General features: G+C 46.9%; 1 protein-coding gene across 1 annotated transcript in view; it reads left to right on the top strand.

Moving 5' to 3' along the window:
* Nucleotides 1-18,583, top strand: part of RTKN2 (rhotekin 2) — a 233,684-nt gene that overhangs the window by 36,206 nt on the left and 178,895 nt on the right. The window contains exons 3-5 of the mRNA XM_030203115.1: nucleotides 25-33; nucleotides 1,436-1,472; nucleotides 13,269-13,322. Coding sequence (XP_030058975.1) covers nucleotides 25-33; nucleotides 1,436-1,472; nucleotides 13,269-13,322 — 100 coding nt within the window. The remainder of the gene's footprint in view (nucleotides 1-24; nucleotides 34-1,435; nucleotides 1,473-13,268; nucleotides 13,323-18,583) is intronic.

Below are 18,583 nucleotides of genomic sequence, written 5' to 3'. Positions count from 1 at the left end.
GTGGTAAATGGAATTCGCTCAGAGGAGGGAAAGGTGAGTAGTGGAGTGCCTCAGGGATCGGTGCTGGGGCCGATTCTGTTCAATATATTTGTGAGTGACATTGCTGAAGGGTTAGAAGGTAAAGTTTGCCTTTTTGCGGATGATACTAAAATTTGTAACAGAGTGGACACCCGGGAGGGAGTGAAAAACATGAAAAAGGACCTACGGAATCTAGAAGAATGGTCTAAGGTTTGGCAATTAAAATTCAATGCAAAGTGATGCACTTAGGGTGTAGAAATCCACGGGAGACGTATGTGTTAAGCGGGGAGAGTCTGATAGGTATGGACGGGGAGAGGGATCTTGTGGTGATAGTAGCTGAGGATCTGAAGGTGACGAAACAGTGTGGCAAGGCGGTGGCCGTAGCTAGAAGGTTGCTAGGATGTATAGAGAGAGGTGTGACCAGCAGAAGAAAAGAGGTGTTGATGTCCCTGTACAAGTCATTGGTGAGGCCATACCTGGAGTATTGTGTTCAGTTTTGGAGGCCGTATCTTGCTAAGGATGTAAAAAGAATTGAAGCGGTGCAAAGAAAAGCTTCGAGAATGGTATGGGATTTGCGTTACAAGACATATGAGGAGAGACTTGCGCACCTGAACATGTATACCCTGGAGGAGAGGAGAAACAGGGGTATTTGAAAGGTATAAATCCGCAAACAAACCTTTTCCGGAGAGGGGAAGGCGGTAAAACGAGAGGACATGAAATGAGATTGAAGGGGGGCAGACTCAAGAAAAATGTCAGGAAGTATTTTTTTCACGGAGAGAGTGGTGGATGCTTGGAATGCCCTCCTGTGGGAGGTGGTGGAGATGAAAATGGTAAAGGAATTCTAAAATGCGTGGGATAAACATAAAGGAATCCTGTTCGGAAGGAATGGATCCTCGGAAGCTTAGCCGAGATTGGGTGGCAGAGCCGGTGGGGGGAGGTGGGGCTGGTGGTTGGGAGGTGGGCCTTGTCCTGGGTAGACTTCTACGGTCTGTGCCCTGAAAATGGCAGAAACAAATCAAGGTCAGGTATACACATAAAGTAGCACATATGAGTTTAAATTGTTGGGCAGACTAGATGGACCGTGCAGGTCTTTTTCTGCCATCATCTACTATTTTACTGTGTTATAGACATTTGTTAACTTTGTTCCTTAAATTATGTAATAATGTATAAAGTGTGTTCTGTGTTTACTCAGGTTCCTTTTTTCTATTTTATTTAAAGATAAGACACCATTCAGTTTGACATATGCAATATTAGAGGATATTGGGGGAAGGGAGACAAAACGTTTTCACATCACTATAATTGGACCTCGAGAGTTATGTGTATGATAAGAAATGGACAAGGTGATATTTTGGAGGCTGCTTAATACTTGTTCTCTTCTATTATTTCTCCTGGCAGGTCTTCAGATGTCAGGATCAAGGAGCATACAGCATGCACAGGAAAAGTTGCTATATCAGGTATTCAGTCGTATCTTTTTATATGAATCTTTTGGCTCCTTTTTGGGGGGGGAGGGGGTTGACCTTGACTGATTATTTCAATCTCCTCTGCTCTTTCTATTCATTTATTCATTTTTTTCCTCTCTGTTTTTCTCTGTCTACCAGGGGAGAAGGTTTGAATTGCTTTTCCAATAAATGTTCCTTGGATGAATTTACCCATCGGTTCAAAATGATGCTTTTTGTGGTTTAAGCGCTGGAATTAAAATAGGCTGGGTGAGGTGTTTCTTCGAGTGTTCAGTAACTGTTTATAGCTAAATGTAAGAACCAAAGTTTGGGGCGTAAAATATTTAATTTTAGACCCCTAAAACTTTGGTATCCTAAACTTAGGCCTAAACAAGTTGGGTACAGTGCTGATTTCCAGGTAACTTACTGTATGCCTATGAATAGGCATTCAAAATGTGCCTGATAGGAGCCTATTCTATAAAGAAATATAGGTGCCCACTTTTATTTATCGAATGCTAACAGCAAAAATATGCACCTGTAGTTTAGGTGTGAGTGCTTACACCAACCATAGAGCTGGCACGTGTGTGCGCCAAAGTTGTGATGATACATGCATACTGTAGTACACCCCTTTGGCTGCGATGCTGGCAGAAGCTGGGACAGCGACCTTTCCAGTGTTGGAATGTGAGGCTGTTACAATGTAAGCCCCCCCCAAATACAAAACAAACAACAACAACTACTGCAATCCCAATTGTAATTCCAGTCCAGGATTTCAGTCTGACTTCAAGAACAAAGTAGCACTCCGTGCTCCTTAACAGAGGTAGTTCTTTTTTTTTATTGCACAGCCCTCTGTAATGCTAGTCCTCCTATGGTTTAAATCCAGAAAGTTTGGAACAGTTCACTCTTCCTCTACAGATTAGAAAAAAAAAAAACCCTGGACAAATAATCTGTGGAGGGTTTGTCTTTCTGCAGGCTTGAAAAACTTCCAGGCAATTTAAAGTTCTCTCACTTCTAAGTACAGTCTTTCTGCAAGCTTGAAAACTATCAAGGAACTTAAATGTTTCCCACTTCTAAGCACAGTCTTTCTCAGAAATAAACACAAAGCGAGAAACTCAGAGCACTGCTACTGCTTATCAATTAAAGTTCATTTTTCAGTTCAAAACAGTTTAGAAATAGGTAATTGATTTTCACACCTCTTGCTGACAACTTACACAGCGGTTTGTCCCTCACCTCCCACTACCGGTTATAACTGGTCCGGTCCTCCCACAGGGACTGTGTAAAAGCAGAATTTAGAGGGCACTGAATCACAGAAACTTCCAGTAGCTATCTTCAATCGTTCTCTGTAGCTACCTCCATCCTTTTCTCCTCTTCAGGAAGTGTGATCCCTGGAGCAGTTTGGGAGATGACTTGATCAACCAACTCCTCACTTCCTACTTCCTCCTTATTAGCCCCGCCTCGGGGAACTCCTCCCTCTCCCAGCTGCAGCCCTGTCCATGTTAAACTGCTTGGTTAGCCAGGGAGCTTGGGCTAAATCAGGATCCTGGTCTGTCTGTAAGGAATGGTTTCCAAATTGCATGGAATCCATCCATCTGGGACCCTTCTCTTTCTCTTTCTGGGACCCTTCTCTTTCTCTTGCCAGGCCAGGTTTTCCCGCTGTCTCAAAAACCTATGCTGTGGTGGTGGTGGTGGGTTACCATATGGCTCCAGAAAAAGGAGGACGGATTGAGCCAGCCGGGTTTTACTTCCATTGCTTTCAATGGAAGTAATTGAGCCAGCCGGGTTTTACGTCCATTGCTTTCAATGGAAAGCAATGGACGTAAAACCCGGCTGGCTCAATCCGTCCTCCTTTTTCTGGAGCCATATGGTAACCCGCCCGGGTGATACAAGATGGAACTTTCCCGGCTCTGCCTGCCATCTCTAGGCAGAGCCCGTGAATCATTACAATATAAATTACTGTTAAAGCAAAAAAGAAACACATGAGGATATGGGCACTCCTACCTCATCCCCTGTTGCCAGACAAATTCCTGAGAGAACCTCCCGTTATGTCTGTAAATGGGAGTTCTAGCCATGCTCTGCCCAGACTCTGCCTGTGTGTACACCTGCTTGTGAAAAATACTGAGAGCAGGGAGGAAGAGGTTCTGTAAGGGCACCACCATAGCTCAATGTTCTCCCACTACTTTATGGAATTTTCTCCGATTTGTTTTAAGTTTACTACATTGTAGCTTCATTGCATGCCCCCTAGTCCTAGTATTTTTGGAAAGCGTAATCAGACGCTTCTCCGAGGACAAGCAGGCTGCTTGTTCTCACGACTGGGGTGACGTCCGCGGCAGCCCCCACCAACCGGAAAAAAGCTTCGCGGGATGGTCGGGACGCAGGGCACGCCCACCGCGCATGCGCGGCCGTCTTCCCGCCCGTGCGCGACCGCTCCCGCCAGTTCCTTTTTTTCCGCGACTGGAGAGAGTTGTGCTTTTGCCACTCTCTCTGTTTTCAGCCGCCGGATTTTCTCGATCGCGTTTACGCGGATCGTCGCTTTGCTTCTGGTTACCGTACGGTTTCCCTTTTTGTTTCAAAACAAAAAAAAAAAAAAACAAAAACAAAAACCTGCGCGTGTGGAGCACGCGCTCCCCTTTTTCCCTCGCTTCTAGCGGGGACGCCACGTTGCGGCCTAGTGGTCGCTCGGTCGTTTCTTTTTCCGTGGTGTGATTCCAGCCACCATTGACGACTTTGACTTCGCCGACGCGATTTTTCCGTCGATGTCCGCGAAGGTCCCGAGTGGATTTAAAAAGTGTGGTCGCTGCGGCCGGCCGATCTCGCAGACCGACACCCACGCTTGGTGCCTCCAGTGCCTCGGGCTGGAGCACAATCTCAAGTCGTGTTCTTTGTGTCTAGGTCTCCGGAAACGGACTCAGGTTGCGAGGCAAGTTCTGCGGGACCGTCTTTTTGGAACTTGCACCGGCCCCTCGACGTCGACCTCGACGGCATCGGTATCGACGGCCGGTCCTTCGGTACCGGTATCGATGCCCGAGACATCGGCACCGATGGCAGCGACCCCAGGAGAACAGGTCCAGTCGGCCCGCCGGTCCGCCGGTGAGAGTGGGGGTGAGAGGCCGTGTGGGCAATCGGCCCCGGTCACTCCCTCAGCTCGTGGGCCACGGGACCGAACCCTGTCTGACCCGGTACCTCGAGACCGAGGGGGATCGACCTCCTCCTCCTCCATGCCTTCCGGCACCGGTGACGGGCATCGGAAGAAAGATAAGAAGCGCCGTCACCGGTCGCCCTCGGTGCATCCGGATGTCGGAGAGGAGGCGACGCCGAAGCGTCATCGTCGAGAGGAGAGGTCTCCGTCGGTTGTGGAGGTACCGACGCGTCGGGGTTCCGGCACCTCGGTGCCGTCTCCTGGCCCCCAGCAGCTTCCGGCACCGACACCCTTACCGGCCCCACCGCCTTTCCCGGCAGCGGGCCTAGACGAGTGCCTCAGAGCCATCCTTCCGGGGATCCTGGAAGGACTGATGCGCCAGGCTGTGCCGGCGCCGGGGGTGCTTGCGCCCTCGGCGCCGATGACTGTGGATAGTAATGTGGTGGAACCTAGGAAGGTGGACTTGTTGATTAAAGGAGTTCGCAAGTCCGGTAAGTCTTTCCCCATGCATCAGGACATTAGGGATGTTGTCCAGGCTCAATGGGAGCGCCCGGACTCTAGTTTTTGGCTTGCTAGAACCATGAACAGGCTATACCCGGTCCCGGATTCTGATAAAGAGCTTTTAAGTCCTCCTGTCGTTGACGCAGTGGTATCTGCGGTGACTAAGCGTAATACCGTCCCGGTGGATGGCGGCACGGCTTTGCGGGACCCCCAGGAGCGTTGGATTGAGTCCCTTCTGAAAAATGCCTTTGATGTTTCGGCTCTGGCTGTGCAGGCCGCTATCTGTGGTTCTCTGGTGGCACGGGTGAGTTTTAGGTGGTCTGAAAGGATTTTAGACCGTTCATCTGATGACCTTGCTGCTATTGATAATGACGTGGCTAAGCTGGAGATGGCTTCAGCTTTTTTGGCGGATGCTATGTATGATTTGTTGTGGGCCTCTTCAAAGTCTATGGCTTTCTTGGTGGCTGCTCGCCGTACTCTGTGGCTGCGGGGTTGGTCAGCAGATGCGGCTTCGAAATCTAAACTTAGTAGGTTTCCTTTTAAGGGTTCCTTCTTGTTTGGTCCTGAGTTGGTTAAGTTGGTAAGTAGCCTAGGAGAAGCTAAAGTCCCACGGTTGCCGGAGGATAGGCCTAGAGGTTCTGGGCGTGGACAGTTTTCGGCTCGTAGCAGAGGTCGGGATTTTCGTCGTTTTCGTTCTGCACGAGGGTTTCAGGGCCCTCGCTCTCGATTCTACCAAAGGACTCAATCCTTTCGGGGAGGTCGTCGGGGAGGTCGAGAGTCCGGGGGTTCCTTTTCCTCCGCCTCCAAGTCTCAACAATGAAGGTGTGCGGGCCCAGCCTCTTCTCCAGGTCGGTGCTCGGTTAACGCAATTTCAAGAGAGGTGGGCCCAAGTTACTTCAGACCAGTGGGTCTTAGAGGTTATTCACGACGGGTACGCGTTAGTTTGCTCGTCCCTTGTCAGAGGCTTTCCTGCAGTCCCCTTGCCGATCTCGCGTCAAGGCCGCGGCGGTCCGGCTTACTCTTCGCAGGCTGCTGGATCTTCGAGCGATTTCTGTGGTGCCGGCGGCGGAGAGGGGCCAGGGCCGGTATTCCGTTTATTTCCTGGTACCCAAAAAGGACGATTCCTTTCGTCCGATTTTAGATCTCAAGGCGGTCAATCGAGCTCTGAGTGCCCTCGTTTCGATTGGAGACTCTTCGGTCCGTCATTGTTGCAGTGCGGGACGGGGAGTTTCTGACTTCCCTCGATCTTACAGAAGCCTATTTTCATATTCCCATTCGCCCGGCTCATCAGCGGTTTCTAAGGTTTGCTATTCTGGGGCATCATTTTTAGTTTCGGGCTCTTCCCTTCGGGCTAGCGACCGCTCCCCGCACATTTACCAAGGTCATGGTTGTTGTGGCGGCAGCTCTCAGAGCAGAAGGTATCTTGGTCCATCCTTATTTAGACGACTGGTTGATTCGGGCAAAGTCGTTCCAGGAGAGCGTTCAGGCGACGGCTCGTGTAGTCGAATTGTTGCAGTATCTAGGTTGGGTAGTCAATATGCAAAAGAGTCGTCTTCAGCCTTCTCAGTTCTTAGAGTATCTGGGAGTCCTCTTTGATACACAGCGGGGTCGTGTGTTTCTTCCTCCGGCCCGAGTGCTGAAACTGCAGTCCCACATTCGGATTTTCTTGCAGAGGTCCAGCCCAGCGGCGAGGGATTACCTTCAGGTTCTGGGTCTGATGGCAGCGACGATAGAGACGGTGCCCTGGGCCAGGGCTCACATGAGGCCTCTGCAGAGGTCTCTTCTATCCAGGTGGTCTTCCCAGACCGGGTCGCTTCTTCACAAGTTGCCACTGTCGTTGTCGGTGAGGGCCAGTCTATGTTGGTGGCTTCGGGAGGCCAACTTGACCAAAGGCATGCCTCTGGATCAGCCCGACTGGGTAGTGGTCACGACGGATGCCAGTCTTCAAGGCTGGGGAGCTCGTTGTCAGGGGCAAGTGGCTCAGGGTCTTTGGTCCCTTCCGGAGTCCAAGTGTTCGATCAACTTGTTGGAGACCAGGGCTATTCGTCTAGCGCTTCGGAGTTTTCTTCCACTGCTCGCCGGACGGGCAGTGAGAGTCATGTCAGACAATGCCACAGCGGTGTCATACATCAACCGGCAAGGAGGGATGTGGAGTCTCCCGTTGGAGCGAGTCGTCATATGCTCGATCCCGGGGAGTGGGCGCTCAGCGATGTGGCGTTTCGTCTATTGGTAGATCGCTGGGGAGTTCCCAAGATGGATCTGTTGGCGTCCGCGGCCAATGCGAAGCTTCCTCTGTTCTACAGCCGTTGCAGAGATCCCAAAGCGCTCGCAGTGGACGCTCTTCTTCAATCTTGGCTGGACGGTCTAATGTATGCTTTTCCACCATGGCCTTTGATCGGGCGGCTGCTTCAGAAGGTAGAGAGTCACAAGGGGGTCGTCTGATTCTGGTGGCGCCGGATTGGCCTCACAGGCCGTGGTATGCCGACCTTCGACGTCTTCTGGACGATCTTCCCTTCAGGATTCCGGTCACGCAAGATCTCTTGTCGCAGGGTCTGGTCGTTCATCCGGATCCGGGTCGATTTTGTCTTTCGGCATGGCTCTTGAGAGGACTAGGTTGATCAAAAGAGGTCTCTCTGCTCCGGTCGTTGCTACAATACTGCGTTCTCGGCGGCGTTCCACTTCTCTGAGTTATGTGCGCACTTGGAGGATTTTTGAGAGTTGGTGTGTGGAGTGTAGTTTGTCTCCTTTTCGGACTTCGGTTCCGCAGATTTTGGAGTTTTTGCAGTGAGGGTTTGACAAGGGGTTGGCCTTGTCATCCCTTAAGGTGCAGATTGCGGCGTTGACGTGTTTTCGTGGTCATATCAAAGGGAAGTCGTTGGCTAGTCATCCGGATGTTGTTCGCTTCCTCAGGGGGGTGAATCTTCTTCGGCCTCCCTCTCAATGCTCGTTTCCTCCATGGGATCTGAATGTGGTGCTTTCGGTTCTTACCAAGCCTCCTTTTGAGCCCTTAGCGTCCTGTACGTTAAAGGATTTGACTCTAAAGACCGTGTTTTTGGTGGCCGTTGCTTCGGCGCGGCGAGTTTCGGAGCTGCAGGCGTTGTCGTGTAGGTCTCCGTTTTTGGAGTTCTGTCCCGATCGCGTGGTTTTGCGGCCAGTTCCGTCTTTTCTGCCCAAAGTGGTATCTCTGTTTCATGTCTCTCAGCCGGTTGTTTTGCCTGTGTTAGGTTCGTTCTCCGGTTCGGAGGAGCAGCAGAGATTGAAGTATCTGGATGTCAAACGGGTCCTGAAGCATTATATTAAGTCGACAGACAGTTTTCGGCGGTCGGATCGGTTGTTCCTCTTGATTGGAGGTGCGCGTAAGGGCCTTATGGCTTCTAAGCCTACTATTTCTCGGTGGCTCAAGGAAATGATTGCTTCAGCCTATTTGCTTTCCGGGAAATCTGTTCCAGAGCATGTTAAGGCTCATTCGACGAGAGGTCAGGCGGCTTCTTGGGCGGAGCGTTGTCTGGTGCCTCCAGAGGACATTTGTAGGGCGGCGACCTGGTCGTCCTTACATTCCTTTTCTAAGCACTACCGTTTAGACGTTCTCAGTTGGCGACGGGTGGCTTTTGGAGAGAGTGTGTTATCGGCGGGGCTGCTAGGGTCCCTCCCATAATGGTACTGCTTTGTTACTTCCCATCAGTCATATTCTGGGCCGGTCCGGAGGGAGGCTAAGGAAGGATAAATTAGGCCTTACCTGCTAATTTGCTTTCCTTTACTCCCTCCGGACCGGCCCAGATCCCTCCCTTCAGATATTCTGGTGTGTTTTGTTCGGATGTTCCTGGTTTTGTTGTTTGGAGCTGTGTTGCTGGTTTATTTCTCTAATGTAGGAATATATAAGCAAATAAATAAGTAACTTCTTGGTTAAAAGAAGGTAAAGAAAGATAAAGAAACAATACTGTCCAAATTTCTGGCTGTTTGTTTTAGGCACACACTCTTGGTTGGCAAGGTGCCAGTGGCTGCTCAGGTTTTTGGATGCACAGAGTAAGTGTTTTTCTTTCTTCTGCTTTGGTACTCTATTACTGGATCTTTCTCTGTCTGGCAAGGGCTCTTATTGGCTCTCTAGAGTCACAGTTTTTTCTCAGTCTCCACCTGCTGGAAGGTGTGCACAACCCATCAGTCACATTCTGGGCCGGTCCGGAGGGAGTAAAGGAAAGCAAATTAGCAGGTAAGGCCTAATTTATCCTTCTTCCTCTAGATTTTCTAGTACACTATCCATATAGGAACCCAGATTTATCCTCACAGCAAAGATGGGCTTTTGCTAACCATTTGGGCTGGAATCCTTTCTTACATGCGATTACTTTGGTCTGTACCTTGGGTCTGGCATCACAAGCAACTTCTCCCCTCTTCATACAAAGCCGAGCATTTATTCAACTCTTTAGTTGGGATCTGGTTTGAGATGGAGAAGACTTTTTTTTTTGTTTCCAAATTCCTTTTAGAGGCTTTGTTTGAAGGCCATGATGGTTTAGGAATTAAACACTTGAACAGACCTCTTCCATAGTGGTGTTAGGCACAGACCCAGGGGATTCTTTCCTCTGAGGTGTGCTATAGACTGCAGGATCTCTGAAAGAACTAAGCTATAGGGGGTAATTCTGTAAGGAACCATCTAGATACAGTGGGGGAAATAAGTATTTGATCCCTTGCTGATTTTGTAAGTTTGCCCACTGACAAAGACATGAGCAGCCCATAATTGAAGGGTAGGTTATTGGTAACAGTGAGAGATAGCACATCACAAATTAAATCCGGAAAATCACATTGTGGAAAGTATATGAATTTATTTGCATTCTGCAGAGGGAAATAAGTATTTAATCCCTCTGGCAAACAAGACCTAATACTTGGTGGCAAAACCCTTGTTGGCAAGCACAGCGGTCAGACGTCTTCTGTAGTTGATGATGAGGTTTGCACACATGTCAGGAGGAATTTTGGTCCACTCCTCTTTGCAGATCATCTCTAAATCATTAAGAGTTCTGGGCTGTCGCTTGGCAACTCGCAGCTTCAGCTCCCTCCATAAGTTTTCAATGGGATTAAGGTCTGGTGACTGGCTAGGCCACTCCATGACCCTAATGTGCTTCTTCCTGAGCCACTCCTTTGTTGCCTTGGCTGTATGTTTTGGGTCATTGTCGTGCTGGAAGACCCAGCCACGACCCATTTTTAAGGCCCTGGCGGAGGGAAGGAGGTTGTCACTCAGAATTGTACGGTACATGGCCCCATCCATTCTCCCATTGATGCGGTGAAGTAGTCCTGTGCCCTTAGCAGAGAAACACCCCCAAAACATAACATTTCCACCTCCATGCTTGACAGTGGGGACGGTGTTCTTTGGGTCATAGGCAGCATTTCTCTTCCTCCAAACACGGCGAGTTGAGTTCATGCCAAAGAGCTCAATTTTTGTCTCATCTGACCACAGCACCTTCTCCCAATCACTCTCGGCATCATCCAGGTGTTCACTGGCAAACTTCAGACGGGCCGTCACATGTGCCTTCCGGAGCAGGGGGACCTTGCGGGCACTGCAGGATTGCAATCCGTTATGTCGTAATGTGTTACCAATGGTTTTCGTGGTGACAGTGGTCCCAGCTGCCTTGAGATCATTGACAAGTTCCCCCCTTGTAGTTGTAGGCTGATTTCTAACCTTCCTCATGATCAAGGATACCCCACGAGGTGAGATTTTGCGTGGAGCCCCAGATCTTTGTCGATTGACAGTCATTTTGTACTTCTTCCATTTTCTTACTATGGCACCAACAGTTGTCTCCTTCTCGCCCAGCGTCTTACTGATGGTTTTGTAGCCCATTCCAGCCTTGTGCAGGTGTATGATCTTGTCCCTGACATCCTTAGACAGCTCCTTGCTCTTGGCCATTTTGTAGAGGTTAGAGTCTGACTGATTCACTGAGTCTGTGGACAGGTGTCTTTCATACAGGTGACCATTGCCGACAGCTGTCTGTCATGCAGGTAACGAGTTGATTTGGAGCATCTACCTGGTCTGTAGGGGCCAGATCTCTTACTGGTTGGTGGGGGATCAAATACTTATTTCCCTCTGCAGAATGCAAATAAATTCATATACTTTCCACAATGTGATTTTCCGGATTTAATTTGTGATGTGCTATCTCTCACTGTTACCAATAACCTACCCTTCAATTATGGGCTGCTCATGTCTTTGTCAGTGGGCAAACTTACAAAATCAGCAAGGGATCAAATACTTATTTCCCCCACTGTATAGGTGGCAAGTATGCATGTAAATGCCAGCATTCTAGTCATGTGCTATGCCCTCTTTTGCAACCATGTTCCAATTTTTGATGGTATGTACTTTGTAAGTGGGTGTTCACAAGGATAGAGTTTGAGCAGAGCATGGGTGGGACACACAATTGTGCGTGTAAATCATCAAATGCTACAATTTGTATGCATACTTTGGCAATCTAGGCACGAGCATTTACACCAGCTCTATGGCTGGTAGAAGTGGCTATGCCAGGTATTTGTGACCTGGATTGTCCACTGTTGGAAACAGGATACTGGGCTTGATGGACCTTTGGTCTGTCCCAGTGTGGCAATACTTATCTACTTATGTAAATATATGTGCTTATTCTACACAGGAAAGATAGTGCCTGCTTTTCTTCATAGAACAGGCTCCAAATTGGCATAAGAACATAAGGCCCTCATTTATAGAAATAACCATCAGAGGTAATTCTTTAAGGAGGGCATCAATATTTAGGTACCAAAAGCATGTATAAATTACCAGAATAACAGCATATATGCATGTATGTGTGCACATAAACATATGAATGCCAATATTCAGTGATGCAGCTTGCCAACTTATCAATATGTTTGAATTGAAGAGTCTTATATACCCTTGTTAGATCAATTTTTAGCGAAACATAATCTGTTGAATCAAACACCCCTGGGTTACAGTTATGAAGAATTGAACTAATTTGAAATTGATTCTGTGGTATATGTATGTATTTTTTTTTTTTTTTTTAATAATGTGAATGTTATCTTGTAAACTACCTAGTCATACCATAGGTGGTTAGACATTTTTAAAATAAATAAATCATATACTGGTTTTAAAAGATGAGTATGCATGTCATGTATGATATTTAATGGAAATTAGATAATATGAATATATGAGTTTTATAGATTAGTTAAGACATCATTAAAGCAATTTAAGATGAGTACACCTGAATAAACGATGACTAGGTGGGGGCATAGGACTTGTCAATTCAAAAGTATTGATAAGTTGTCGAGCTGCACCGTTGAGGTCTGAGGTGATGAATTTGTATTGAGGAAACATCATTCTTTTTGTTATATGAATTGTGGATGGTTCCAGCTTTATTGCCTATAACTTCTGGAGAAATATTCTGGCATTTGCACTATTTTATAACATGGTTCCTAAATGCAATGGCATGTAATTTGAAGGTGGGTATACACATGGGCAGAGCTTGGGGGGGGGGGGGGGGAATGCACAGTTATGCCTGTAAATTATAGAATACTGTAGTCTAGCCACAAGCATTTACAGCAGTTCTATGGCTAGTATAAATGGTCACGCTAAAATATAAATGAAAGTAGGAATCTACTTTACTTTTATAGTATAGGCTCCAAAAAGCCATGGTGACTAAAAATAGGTGCCCCTTTTTTAGAGTTACCCTCTTACTGATGTAGTTTGAGACTTTATTTGAATACACAAGAGACCAGTATTTTGAGGAGCTTCTAGTCCCCTTTTTGTGACCATGCCTTACTGAGGAGCAACTGATCTAATAAGACAAGACTCCCTCAAATGTTCAGAATATTAGGAAAAAAAAAAAGAAATAGTTTTGAGTTATCTGAATTGATGCAATTGAGTCAATCAATCCATCTATATGAATCATTCCAGTGCTGCCATAAGAAAATGCCAATGGCAGATAAATGATTTTCATTGCCCAGATTTAAAGTGAAGCATATTTCAGATGCACTGCTATTATTTTATCTTGGTATAAGTTGGTATAGGTTGGTGGGTTTCAGATGCACAATATTATTTTATCTTTGTATAGGTTGGTGGGTTCAGAGGAGAAAATATGCCTGTGCCAGCATCAATTCAGTTTGTAAAATCTGGAAGCTGCATAAAAATATACATAAACCGTTTTTCCTTTCTCCCCCCCCCCCCCCCCACCTCCTTTCAGCTATCCGAATCCCACTAATGTGGAAAGACACTGATCATTTCAGCAACAAAGAAAGTAAGAGACCAACATTTATGCAGAATTTCAGCTTTGTGACTAAATGTGTGTGCATGCATGTGGTGTTTACATATAGGTACCTGTGTATATGTTCTAGTGATTGATTTACATGCTATGATTTCTTAATCTTCACAAGCACCTGTATTTTGCTGTGTGATGGAGCTTAATCTTAATTTTTCCAGACATAAATTAGCTGCTATTCAACTTTGTTGTTCATGTAGTTAGAGGCAAAATACTGTGAATTAGTCTCTTATCACTCCTTACTCTTCTATATCTATTTAGGGGTTTGTTTTTAGATTTGGTATATATATATTTTTAAGAACAAAAGAATAGCCATGCTGGGTCAGACCAATGGTCCATCAAACCCAGTATCCTGCTTCCAATAGTGGGCAATCCAGGTCATAAGTACCTGGTAGAAACCCAATTAGTAGCAACATTTTAAGCTACCAATTCCAGGGCAAGCAGTGGCTTTGACCTTATAAATCAGGGTGGGGAAGGGGAGGTGGGACATTTATTAGTCTACACTAAAGTTTTGCATTTAATGTGCACTAACATTCAATGATAAGGTACAGGGAGGTACTTTTATAACAGGATGTGTGTATAAAAACAAATAGGCATCTACTAGTGTAAGTGGTAGAAATCACGCCTACCTTGCATGCACAAAATTTTACATTTGCCCTGGATTAGTGTATTTTATCATCTATGCATATACTTGCAAACTCCACCCAGACTCCTCTCCTGTACAAGCCTACTGGCAAAGTATGCAGCACCTGGTCATGGCACATACTTTTATCCCTCTCGGTATTTTGTGAGAGGACCACTTACTTATGTATATGTGCAAAATTGGTTTTATAAATTTACCTTCTGTAAATGCAGAACCTCTCTCTTAACACATTAGTGCCCAATGTTCCCATAATAAGCCATATGGGAACAAATTGATTTATTCCCATATGGGAACATTGGGCACTAATGGGTTAATGGTTGGGTGTGTTCCCAGCGCTTTGGATAATGTGAAGCAGTGGTTGCTAGTATAAACTGCATAGGTGATAATGTAGAACTCAGATAGCTATATCTTTGGAAGTGTAGCTAACTGCATCGTGTTTCCTGCTATGTTAGCAGCTTACACATAGTAAGGTAATTACCTCTATGTCAACTGGAAGGCGCTGTCCTTTGTCATTCTTGCCCATATCATGCCCCTAATAGGAATTTTCACTTTAGGTCTTTAATGGAAACTTCCTTATCACCAAAGCAGATGAATCCAGAGACAAATGGATTATAGGACGGTCTCAGCAGCTGGATAGATAGTGTTCCAGCAGTTCCTGGATTCTTCTGGCAGTGGCTTTGTTCTGGTTCCCTGGTTCATTTGAGCCTGGGGGTATTGAGGCTTACGCTGGTGCCCTTTGGGGGTACACCTGGTGGTGCCAGGTCCCTCCAGCCGCAGACTTCTCCCTCCTCACAGATTTAAAACAAGACAACAACAAAACAGAATTCAGAGGCTTTGCCTTCAGGTCACACTTTTCTAGTATGAGTGGCTTTACTATTGGAGTGGGTTGCAAAACCCAGCAATTTTCCTCAGGCAGCACAGCTGTGAGTCTCGGACATAGGATTTCACTGGGGTGAGTATACCTTTTAATTTTTTTATTGCCATCGGGTTTTGTTGCAGTTTCCTTTTTCTTTTGTTTTTTACCGACTGGGCTTGTTCAGCGGTTTCCAATGTGTGCAGCACTTCAGGAGTTTCGGAGCATGACTGGGGGGCGAGTAGTGAAGCTGGATTCTGTTGCTGTTATGGCAGACTCCATTCATTCCCATGTGAGTCTTGGCACGCTTCAGTCTCCTCATGTGGCTGTTGTAGAGTTTTGGTGTCTGCAGCCCTATCGGGCAGAGGCTTCATCTTTGCCAGTTCCTTCTCAGACTTCAATCTCGGGGGATGATTCAAGGCTTCAATTCTCTGCACCCTCTGCAGATTTGAGTACTCAGGAGCTCTTCTTTCCTGAGTTTGTGTTCCTTCTCTATCAAGCCTTTTTACTGAAGCAGGCTTAGGCTGCAGGTGGCCCCAGCCAGGACTCCACTATCCCTATGATGCAGTCCTTCAAAAGCAGGTGTTTGGAATCCCTTACAGAGATGGCTCCCACTTCTCCTTCACTGGAACCCTTGTAGGGAGAAGTTATTGCCTATAACTTCTGGAGAAATATTCTGGCATTTGCACTATTTTATAACATGGTTCCTAAATGCAATGGCATGTAATTTGAAGGTGGGTATACACATGGGCAGAGCTTGTGGGGGGGGGGGGGAATGCACAGTTATGCCTGTAAATTATAGAATACTGTAGTCTAGCCACAAGCATTTACAGCAGTTCTATGGCTAGTATAAATGGTCACGCTAAAATATAAATGAAAGTAGGAATCTACTTTACTTTTATAGTATAGGCTCCAAAAAGCCATGGTGACTAAAAATAGGTGCCCCTTTTTTAGAGTTACCCTCTTACTGATGTAGTTTGAGACTTTATTTGAATACACAAGAGACCAGTATTTTGAGGAGCTTCTAGTCCCCTTTTTGTCACCATCCCTAACTGAGGAGCAACTGGTCCAATAAGACAAGACTCCCTCAAATGTTCAGAATATTAGAAAGGAGAAGTCTGTGCTACTTTCCTTCTGTCCTTGCTGTATAAGGTAATGGAGGAAGGGTGTGTTGCTTCTAGATGAGACTGATGATCCTACAGCTCTTCTTGCCTTTATAACTAAGGCATTGGAGGTATTGACCATTTCTTCTCCCTCTTCTGTCTGCCTCAGCTACTAATCCTAAGATGGCTAGCACAGAAAGGCCCCCTAAGGCCTTTCCAGTCCATGAGGCTATGCAGGCATTAGCTCAGTGGGTCACCCCAGACACAAGATCAGGGCTATGGCATATGTGTATCCCATCTCTCCTGAGGAACCTGGTGAAGTAGGAAGTACTCTTGTAGCCAGGACCTGCATACTAGGGGATATACTATCTTCTCGCACTGAGGATATGTCTCCCAAGTTATGCCCAGGAGGGAAGGGTTAGGACAGCTGTTGTAGTTGGTGATTCGATCATTAGGCATATAGATAGCTGGGTGGCTGGTGGACGTGAGGATCACCTGGTGACTTGCATGCCTGGTGTGAAGGTGGCGGACCTCACGTGTCAACTTTTATTTTATTTATTTATTTTTATTTGTGTTTATCAGCGTCAATACAGAAAGAACATCTACATTGCAAAACTTGTTACACAACAATTGTTCTTAAATTCACAAACTGCAATGAATATAACAATCAAAAGAGAAAACGTTCCCATACTGACTTTTTATATGTACGAAAAGTCTAATCACACCCCTTGGTAAGTCAAACAACCATATTTAGGAAACAACCCAACTAGCAAAACATCATACACACCCCTATCTCTTAACCCCCTCTCTCCCCCCCCCCCCCCCAGACCTGTGATTTCTGGAAATCTGGGGACAGCAGCACATCTAAGAGTCGTTGCCAGAAAAAGGCATATTGCCTGTTAATCAGATTAGGGGATCGCTTATAGATCATGCTCTCATAATTAGCCACATCTATCATTTTCGCCACCCAGCATGAGAATGGCACTGGGTCCTCACTTGTCCAGAATTGTAATATCGTTTTTTTAACTGCCAACGTTGACATACATAAGAATCTCCTCTGTGGCTGGGATAGACCCTGGCAACCAAGTCTGCCTGCTCCCCCAGCAATAACGCTGCATATGACCACTCCACTGTTAATTGCAGCACCCTGTTGAGGACGATGAAAACCCTGTTCCATATGGTCATTTTTGGGCATTCTAAAAAAAAGTATGTATTTATTTATTTGTTACATTTGTATCCCACATTTTCCCACATATTTGTAGGCTCAATGTGGCTTACATAGTACCGGAGGGCCTTTGCAGGCTCCTGTGTGAAAAGTGCCAAGCCCTACCTGACACTTATGACACAAGTCTGAGTCCCACATCTTCATTTTTTTCCCCTTTCTCATGGGTGATATAAGCTCTGTGTAAAAGTTTGTATTGGGTTTTTTGCAAATCTTCAGGCTTAACCATTTTATGTAGTGTCGTAAACAGTGTGTAGACCTGGGGACGTAGGTATTGTGTTCCTGGCTCTTCATTCCACCGGTTGAGAATGCCCTCAATCCCTCCTTCCAGAATGGTCATTTTTACCACCTTGTACCAAGTGGACAGTCTATTCCCAGAGGCTGGCATGTTCTGGACTGCCCAGTCCAAGCTACCGTATGTCTGTCTCCCCATGTTTCGCCCTCACCTGCTGCCAATAGAGCTGGGCTTGCATGTAATGTAGCATGTGATTATTAGGGAGCTGCCATCGCTGTTTTGCCTGGGAAAAAGACATAAAACTATCCTTACCTGGAAAGAGCATATGTCCTATTGTACTGCAACCTTTCCCTGCCCACTTCTGGAAGACCGAAGGACCCATACGTGCCGGAAAGTCCACATTTCCCTCAAAACGCATGAAGAGAGATGCCTTAGGGCTGCGTGCCTGTCGACATCGCCACCAGTTCCAAGCAGTACGCAGTGGCCTAAGATATCTAAACTGCATATTGAACTTTGCACCTAAACCGGGTGGTGAATGTAGTAAGTTTTTCTCCGAGGACAAGCAGGCTGCTTGTTCTCACTGATGGGTGACGTCCACGGCAGCCCCTCCAATCGGAAACTTCACTAGCAAAGTCCTTTGCTAGCCCTCGCGCGCCCGCGCGCACCGCGCATGCGCGGCCGTCTTCCCGCCCGAAACCGGCTCGAGCCGGCCAGTCTTCTTTTGTCCGCACTCGGTACGGTCGTGTTTTCGCCGTGTCGAGCCCCGGAAAGTCGACCTCGCGCGTCCAATTTGTTTGAACGTGTTCTTTTCCTTCGGGAAAGCTTTGTCCTAGTCGGGAAGTGCTCCGCAAACCCCCCGCCGGGTTTCGTGTAAATCCTCCCCGTACTTCCAGCTTTTTTGCCCCGGTAAGTTTTCTTTCGTCGTCGGGGTAGGCCTTTTTTCGGCCTCGGTCGAGATTTTTTCTCCCTCTAAATTTGGTGCTTCGAATTTCGCCATTTCGGCTTTTGATTTCGCCGGCGTGATTTTTCCGCCCATGACATCGAAGCCTTCCAGCGGCTTCAAGAAGTGCACCCAGTGCGCCCGGGTTATCTCGCTCACTGATCGACACTCGTCGTGTCTTCAGTGTCTGGGGGCCGAGCACCGCCCTCAGAACTGCAGTCTGTGTTCCCTGCTTCAAAGGCGG

This window comes from Microcaecilia unicolor, chromosome 5 (assembly GCF_901765095.1).
Source record: "Microcaecilia unicolor chromosome 5, aMicUni1.1, whole genome shotgun sequence".
NCBI classification, from domain to species: Eukaryota; Metazoa; Chordata; class Amphibia; order Gymnophiona; family Siphonopidae; genus Microcaecilia; species Microcaecilia unicolor.
Note: the sequence above shows the minus strand (reverse complement) of the source record. Positions and strands in the feature narration are given on the sequence as shown.